Source organism: Berghia stephanieae, unplaced genomic scaffold (assembly GCF_034508935.2).
Source record: "Berghia stephanieae isolate SIO BIC M18660-M18661 unplaced genomic scaffold, UCSD_Bste_1.3 scaffold2361, whole genome shotgun sequence".
Classification (NCBI taxonomy): Eukaryota; Metazoa; Mollusca; class Gastropoda; order Nudibranchia; family Aeolidiidae; genus Berghia; species Berghia stephanieae.
The window spans coordinates 1-9370 of record NW_027623470.1 but is presented as its reverse complement, the minus strand read 5'-3'; the positions used below and the strand labels follow the sequence as shown (position 1 = coordinate 9370).

At 33.4% G+C, this 9370-nt stretch overlaps 1 protein-coding gene across 1 annotated transcript; it reads left to right on the top strand.

The window, feature by feature from the left end:
• Positions 1–326: 326 nt before the first annotated feature.
• On the top strand, positions 327–9360 carry LOC144961379 (pecanex-like protein 1; the record flags this gene model as incomplete). Its single annotated transcript, XM_078894599.1, has 9 exons — positions 327–418; positions 1142–1281; positions 2236–2356; positions 3065–3163; positions 4590–4740; positions 5027–5162; positions 6815–6992; positions 7939–8047; positions 9266–9360. Coding segments are annotated over 9 exons (1121 nt in total), but the record flags the coding sequence as incomplete, so codon positions are not given.
• Positions 9361–9370: the final 10 nt, after the last annotated feature.

Below are 9370 nucleotides of genomic sequence, written 5' to 3'. Positions count from 1 at the left end.
TACGAGGAGTGATGTACGACTGTTGAAGCGTGTCACAGTGATGGGTATATGGATGAAATATTTTCCGGGTTTATTGTGTCAAGAGTATATCCAAGTCATCCAATGGATTTTAAAAATTATTTGTCACCCTTTGGAGATTCTAGCCTATCATAATTTTTTTTCTCGACAGATCTCATTGCCCCACATAATTAATTTTAAGCCATAGAAACAGTATAAATTCCACATATGTTCTTTGATGAATCAGAAGAGAATATTACTTTTTAATGCCAAAGAAAATTCATATATAATTCTGCAAATATGTATATGATTTTTTATTTCAATTTCAGCAACTACTAGTCTTCTATCATCATTCTATTGTGTTTGCCGCAGCTGTCTTTCAGTAGTGCTCTTGTATGGCTTTGCCTATGCTGCACTCAAGGTCAGTAGCATTGTGGGGAATTGAGTTTAATTCATGTCTTCCAATCAGTTGCCTAATTGCATCAAACATTTACTGCCAAGAAGTGCTATTCTAATTGCCAGATGGTGTCAGTACTTTATCAAAGGAAATTTTAAAATTGGATAACCCATAGTTAGTTTTAGTATTTTCATACCTGCCAACCCTTCTGCTTGTGGAATCATTCTTATTTTCACTCTTCCACCATTGTCTCTAAAATTTTGATTTTCAAAAATGATGAAAAAAAAAATGGAAGGGGAGGAGGGTAAAAAGGTGATTTTTTTTTTTTTTGATGATTGCCAAAAGGGAGCTCAGTAGGAAAATTAATTGCTCCCCCTTCCCCATGCCATTGCCTAACAATCTGATGTGTAGTTTTGCCAGCTGTTCCAGAATAATGTGTTTGGTGACAAGGTTGGTGGTAATTTTTATAGGGAATTATCCATTGGTGACAGATTCCTATTTTTTATCTCAAATTCCTATTTTCTGACGTTCTGATTCCACTTTTGGAATGTAAAGGGTTGGCAGGTCTGTATTTTGAAAATCTTGTGGTTCCTTTTTTCTGCATTTTTTTTGGGCATGACCCAAAATAATGTGGCTACAGTTTGTTTTGTTTTGTGTTTGTTCTATGTTTGTGTTGTTTGCGTCTTTTTTTTTTTTTAATGATCTGAAACACTTATTCCATAACTCGTTAATATGTTTCTTTCACAGGATATCAGAAAAGGGGTATACAAATGTGATGGAGATTTAAATGAGGCAGCTCAGACAGTGGCCATGTCCATCCTTTGTGGTCTTATTGTATCAGCATCCTACCACCTCAGCCGCTCAGCAGCTGACCCTGGAGTATTATGGTGATTATTGTCATGGGGATTTTATTCTGAGCTGCCTACCCTTTTGGCAATTTTTTTTATTCTCCCCCCCCCCCCCCCCTCTCTCTCTCTCTCTCTCTCCCCTCTCTCTCTCCTCTCTCTCTCTCTCTCTTTTTCTCTTTTTTTTTTTTCTTTCTTCTTTCTTCTTTCTTTTTCTCTTTGTTCAAAGTGAATGTAAAATACTATGAAAAGTTTAATCCTTTGAAGCCATAATCCAATATTTCAGGACAATTCTTAAAGCGCTATATCAATTTTAGGGAATCGAGCCTACTGACTTCTTAATGTGCACACATACAATTATAAACTCTGTATTGCTTCCTGTAACTTCAACTGTAACTGAAACTAGCTGTTCATTTTACAACTTGAGGATGAATTTCAGGGATATTTTTTTGTTATTGTGTGTTTTGTAATAAATTGATGCAATCAGATGAGTTTTTCTTACCAGTTTTGAAATAAATTGAACATGATTCTGATGATGGTGATCTCAACTTAGATACTGGTAACAAAGAAAGTGAGTTAGAAACTAAAAGTAATATTATGGTTAGTGATCATGATGTAGATAATGATGAAGATAGTAGAATGCAAAGCAGTGGCACACCTATAAGAGGTGTTTGGAGGTATCTATTTAAGCAGGTGTGAATTGATGCGAGTGGTCTACCTTTTTCTCTCCAGATGGAGTAAAGAAGGTATTATTAGCCGGTATATTTTCATCTATTCTGAGTATATGTCCAAAAATTTGCCATCCTGCTTTTAGGATTTGAATAGATCGGGGTCTTATTACAGTGTCTTATTTTTGTGGGGTATCAGATATTCAAGATTCTTTCAAGTTGTGAAATCTATCTAATTTTTGAATTGAATTGAAACTAGCTCATTTTTGATGATTCAAAGTAGACAAGACTTTCATGAATAGTAAATGGCATATTTTTTAATCTCCAGGATGTTGGTGAAAGATCTAGTTGTAGAAGGAAAAACTAAAAGTAAAGAACCAGAGGAACCGAATTCTGAAACTACAACAGAGCTGGTAGATCCTCTTCCAGAAAAACTTAAGAATTGCCTGGTAAGTGTCTTCAGCATTGTCATAAAATTGTCAATGATGTATTTTTTTATTATCACATGTTTTATCTGCAATGATTTTGCATCTAAATGGACTTAGTGCTCATGTACACAAAGGGTGATAGGAATTACAACATGCCATTGGGTTATGGCAACTGTTGTCATGCATTTTTTATGAGATTATTATTTGTCAATGTATTATGTTTATGTGCTAATCTATATCATGTTTGTATTAGTTACGTATTGTTAGTGATAATGCATGTGTATTTTCATTTTTTGCAAAGATCCAGGTCAGGTGATGATTTTTGTTTCAGACCAGGTACATATGTGCATGTCTTCTATCATCTACTCCTGTTCTCTCTTTTATATAAATCTGTTGTCTTACTTTTACTGGTGCTTAACACTCTCCTAACCAGCCATTTTTAGAATTATCCCCGAATCTTCACACCCACTCAATGTATATTTTACATTGTCTTCAAAAGATGCAAGTTTAAATAGGTATTCAAACTGATTTCAGACTAGAGAATCTAGAGCAATGAGCTTTTTCAGTGCCTCTTCTTGCTGTTGGGACAACAAGCACAACCAATGCTAAAATTTAATGCCAACTTTAAAAACAGACAGTTGTCTTTAAAAGATCTCTTGACGTAATTTGACATCTTTTGGATTTGTTTATATCAAAATCAATGTCGTACTTCGCATTTACTTTCTTTAGAAACAACGGCTCCAGTCTGATGTAATTGTGTCGATTGTAGTAGCCATTTTGGTCTTTGCTGTACATGTAAGCACGGCCTTCACCAGTCCAGCATTGCAGGTAATTTTGTTAATGGTGATTTATTACTAGTAACTTTATCAGACTTTTCTCATCAATTTCATTCATTTTGTTTTGTTTATTTTTTGTTTTTTTTCCTTTTTATGTTTTTTTCTGACAAGTGGTTTGACTGTTTTCAATCTTCTTTCCTTATTTTTAGCTTTTTAGCAAATAGCTTTGTTGTCTTTTATCTCCCTCCAATGTCAAAGCATCAATTATGCTATATAAATATGCACTGAAACTAAAGAATTACATCAAAAGCAATATTGTGCAAGTGTTGAATTTAATAAAACAGCAGCATCGTTTATAATTCATTGGATTGTACTCATTCTACTACAGAGATATGGGCAGCTAGCTGTATGTTGTTTTTAAATATCATAATATTATTTGTTATATCTCAGCAATGAGCTAAAGAATGCGACCATCGTTTATTGACTTGTCGTTAAATACTTGTGAATTATTTTTTTTCCATAAATTGTGCATTTCAGAGATCTGTTATTGAAGTGAACCAAAGCTGTTATCAACATGATGAAAATGATTTAATTGTTGAAGGAAAATGCCTTTTAAACGTAGATCTTTTTTTTTTTTTAACCCAACTGCTTTTAATGCTTTGCAATACTTTTTGTTCTAAAGCTTGGCAATGTCAATCTAAAGCTGATTGCCATTACTCCAGAATGTAGTTATCTTTAATATAAGTTTTTTTAAATCACATATTTGTCTTATGAGATGAAACTTTACACTTGAATAGATGTAAACTTGGGAAAATAAATTGCCAAAGTGTTTCATCACAATTTTAATGACTTCCAGAAGCAAGCAAAATATTATTGATGTGAAACTGGATTTGCAAATCTTTAAAACATTTATAGCTTTGCTTACATTTGCAATTGAAATACTCCATAACCCGTAACCTTTGTTTTCCAGAATTGCTTTCCTGGCTTTAAACTTTTTTTTTTGTTTTTGTTTCTGTTTTTTTTTTTTTTGTATTTTGTTTTTTGTTGTTGATTTTTTTTTTTGGGGGGGGGGGTGGGGGGGGGGGGTTCTTATTGTTTTTGTTGTTTTAAAAAAATTGTTGACAATGTTTAAATGACTGAAGATCATAATTTTTTTTCCCTTTCGAGGAAAAATTGTATCAATCTTCAATTATGTAGTCTAAATTGTTGCTGTAGTAGAATGTAGTGTTTGGGATTTTGAAAATGATATATTTTGTGATAAATCATCTGAAAAAAAAAATAATGTTATTATCTCGTCTTTTTTCTTTCTTTTTGGTCACCTTTTTCAATTAAGCTGAAGCTGCTTGTTCAATGTATGTGTTTTATGAAAAGGCATATATTTAATGATCTACAAGCGAAAACGAATCACATGGTTAATTCTTCATATTTTTCTGTGATAAATTATGAACAAATTATGTCATTCTCTGTTTGCTTGGCAGCCTGTCCTGAGTGATGTCCTTTATCTGGTTGCTGCCAGCTTTGGTTTTCTGGTCCACTACATCATTCCACAGACTAGAAAAGAAATGCCTTGGCTGTTCTGCTCCCATCCATTGATTCGCAGCAAAGAGTGGATGGATTTTGAAGTTAGAGGTATAATAGTATTATTTGAATATATAGAATTCTCTTCTTATTTACCTTTGTGGAATTTAATCCTGATAAAAAGTACAGAAATAGAATATTTTTAAAGATATTTTTATAAAGATTACATTTGACATTGCTCTGAATGGAAGGTCCTCATTAAGAATTTTCTGTCATTAAGTTGTCATAGAAAAGTACAATAATGTCATAGATGAATGTGCAAAGCTTATCTGATATACTTCTCTGATACAACCTAAGACATTGATACTTGAATTGTTTTGTTTTTTTCACTTCTTAGATGCCCCCAAAGTGATGTGGCTTGAACGTGTGTACTTAATTCTTCGTTTTATAGAAAGAAATATGATTTACCCTGTGATTTGTATGTGTGCAGCAACAACTTCTACCCCGACCATTGTTTGCAAGTTTGGAAATTTGTGAGTAGTTGCTAAATATGTGCAAATGGCATAGTTATTATTGTTGATGACAATGTCACAGATTTCATGTAAAAAGTGACAGCAGACCTCAATAGTATGTCGTTGTTTTGTCATAGAAAATACAAATAATTGTTCTATAATATTTAAAAATCTGGTTCCAATTTTTTGAAATGCTTATCAGTTATGATAAAATGGTCTAAAGCATTAGATTTAAACAAATTTACAACACTTTATCTTCTCAGATCTGATCTGTCTCAACTCACCTGGGTTGTCATAGTTCAGAAAAGGGGATGGAGCTTGCTCTTAATTCTATGATTATAAAAATAAAGAAGTGATAGAAGAAAGGAAAAAATAAATACTGCGATAGATAGGAGTTAAACCCATGTCAACTTGGCTGAGAGGAAGATAAAACTTCTCTGAGAACAACTGCACTATGATTTGAGCTATGTGGACTCCAGAAGTGTTAAGTTTCAAATAAGTCAATATCATTGATTTTATTTCACACTTACTGTGGTGTAGTCTTTACTTTTAATTAAGCTATAGCACTCTTCTCTTATCCAGAACTTAGCGCAGCACCCTTTATATGTGCTAAGTGAAAAAGACTGCTCTGCCATCAACCACACTGAGCTAGTTTGTATCTATTCTTCCTTTACTGCTTTTTTTTCTTTCTTTCGTAATTTGTTTCTTTAATTTCTCACTCATATTATTATTTTGTTGGGTTTTTTTTTAAATTTTATACTTTACTTTCCTTTCTTTCTTTTTGTTTTTTTCCTAATACATAGTTTTACTTTTAACTTAAATTGAGAAGAAATGAATTCTTCATAAGCCCATATCCGACATTGTTTCAATAAGAAATTATATATTAACCCATTGCTGGCCGGGTATAATCTGAAAAAATGTCTCTTGCAGACCACGCAAGGGGAGATAACTCTTCCAAATTGCATCGTACACTTCATTAAAAATTCATTGCAAGCATGTGAGGCATGCTAGAAACAAAATAAAAGCTGTTTTGGAAAGAAGAATGAATGGCCTTTAATTTGATGTATTGTTTTGGACTATTGATTTATATTTTGATTTGAAAAAGAAATGTTAAAGTTGAAAAATATGTAATAATATTAAAACACATGAAATCCATTATCAATGTCATCAAAATACGCATCCAACTCAACCTCATTGTCTGATTCAGTGTCTGAATGAGCACTATCATCGTCACTATCCAATAAAAAAATGTTGATCACGCCGAGAATTGAGGAATTCAAACGCCATTCCAGCAAAAAAAAAAAAATTAAAAAAAATTTAAAAAAAAGGACGTTACCACAACCGATTTGGTCGACAAACTTTAAAAAATCACAGCAGACAAACGAATTGAGATAAAAACGATCGGAAATTTCTAGTTTCACTTTCACTCTTTCTCTACTTTCGTTTTCTAAATAAAAAGAAGTGGTTCTACACACGTTTTTAGTTTACGGGTTCAAAGATGCTGGGTACCTGGCGGGCGATATCAGGCGATTTGAACTGTTTGAGATGTTTTTTGAGCGGCCGATTTGGGCCGCAATGGGTTAAAGATTTAAAAATTGATTTTGTGGTTGGTGACTGCTTTCTAGTAAGGCCAAAAACTAATGTTATGTTTTTAATTATATTTTTTTTTTCAGTGGTGGCCCTCTGATTGTATTGATATGTAGCATGAAACTGTTGAGGTCAGCGTTCTCAGACAGTCCAAGACAATATCTCATCATTGCATTCACTTACTTATTCTTTAAATTTGATTTCCAATGGTCATCAGAAACGTTCCTCATAGATTATTTCTTTGTCTCCATTTTGTTTTGTAAGGTGAGTCAAAAGTAACAGTCCTTTCTTTTTCTTTTTCTTCCTCAAAAAATGTATATTATTTGGGGCTGTTTTCTTTTAGTTTTATAATCTGGTTTTGTTTTGGATTTTTACTCACTTTTTTACTTCAAAGAATTCAAATCAGCAATGGTACTTACTTTTACACAACAATCTACTTTCACTTTCACTTCCTGAGAGCGAATGCTTGAAACAATATTGTAGAAGTTGATCATAATTATACTTGAGATATTTTATATATACCTTTCGCTGCCCTGAAGAAGCCATTGGCTAAAACAGATTTGTAGTTAAGAAATATTTTTTAAAAGGTGAGATAATAGATATAATCCGAGCTCCATATTTATATATATAGATATATATTAAATTATATATGGAAGAAGCCATTTCACCAGCTGAAACAAATTTGATGGTGATAATTTTTTTAAAAAGATGAGATAATAAAGATAATTCGCGCTCCTTGATTGTCGAGCACTCTATATGATCCATGTATATGTCTCACGAATATTTATTTTTTTTGTTACCTAGCAGCATTATTTATGAAAGAAGTATTGCACAATACCAAGCATATGTTTTTTGGGGGTTTTTTTTTCTTGATGGTGAAAGATAAACAACATTTTTATTTCGTAAATGGATTAAGAACCCTCCCAACTCGGTAGACTTATGGTCTATCTATTCATATGAATGGGGTTTAAAAAGTTCTCCCACTAGAATTGGGGGGGGGGGGGGGGAGAGGGGAGGTTGCAGTGAAATCCTAAACTATTTGACCTTATTTTATGTCTGTGTCTCCTTGAGGTTTGAGGATCATAAAGAAGCAATTTTAAAGCACTTTTCAACTCCTTTTTTGGTCGTTATCAATACATTATAATATGAAATGTAATTTAAATCTTTACAATATCTCATTTTTTATTAACTTTTCTTTTTGTGTCACCAGTTCTGTGATTTCCTTCTCAAACTGAACTTCATTATCACCTACATTGCCCCATGGCAGATTACATGGGGTTCTGCCTTCCATGCTGTTGCCCAACCCCTTAGTGTTCCTCGTATCCTTTAAAGTCTGGTATGCATGTAACGTGTTTATAGATCAATCCATTGGCAAGTGATTGGACTTTATCAGTGGAATGGACTTGGTCGCCTATTGTATTTTTTAGGAACACAATTCAATACAATTGATTAAGATTAACTTGCTCTTAGTTAAATATGCAGGTACTAAATAAGCATACAATGTTGTTTCAGAATTAGTTTCCCTGTTGCACTATACTCACATGATATGAATAACCTTGTATTTAGTATCAAATGAAACTTTAATCAATTAGCTATTCAACAAAAGAAACTTTAAGTTCCACACACTTCCGTATTTGGTGTACTCAATACTCAAAGATGGTGACCAGTGACTGTTTGTCATAGGCCATGATTGCATTCCTCATCACCTCTTCAATCTGATCCTTATCTTCAAATTGTTGACCTCGCAGCATTTCTTTCACCTTAGGGAAGAGATGGAAATTGCACAGAGCAGCAAGATCAGGTGAAAAGGGCTGGTGTTCCAACAATACCCAGGAGTTGCCTTCGAGAAGCTCGTTCACAACAGGTGCATTGACATGATGCAGAATGATGCCTCCTTCAAGCAAAGTGGGTCTTTTTTTTGTGTCACTGGTCTCAGATTGTCTTTAAAAATGAATCTGTAATAGTTTCAGTTAACAGTTGACAAGTTGTGTGACAGGCCATGTGTGTCAAACGGATGTGCATCACTTTCTTGCCGAGAGAGTTGAAAATTTGATGACAACCCGAACATCGTAGTGTGAAAAGGTTACATCAGTGCTTTGCTCTACCATTTCTTTGAATACACTTGGACAAGAAGCAAAAGTACAACAAACTTGCCATGACACGAAAACCAATAGACTTGAAATTGTTATCAAGGTTTCTTAGATATGACGTCATATTGTCTCAAGTTTTGGTAGTTATAGGTTATTTACTAGTGAAGTTATAGACAAGAAGCAAAAGTACAACAAACTTGCCATGACACGACAACCAATAGACTTGAAATTGTTATCAAGGTCTCTTAGATATGACGTCATATTGTCTCAAGTTTTGGTAGTTATAGGTTATTTACTAGTGAAGTTATAGAAAATGTAAACTTATTCTGAAACACACTTCGTATGTCAACAAGTCAGAAAGTCAGTATTTTTTTAATGCTGTATCTCTTTTAGTGGGCCATAACCAACTTGTATAATATTATATAGTTTCCTTGACTCCACATTAAGATAGTGCCATGTTATTTCTACAAGCCAGCGTGTCTGCGATATTTTCGACACCCCTCAGCCCTTTTTTGGGCAGTGCTATATTTATGACTTCTTATGTGACCGGTG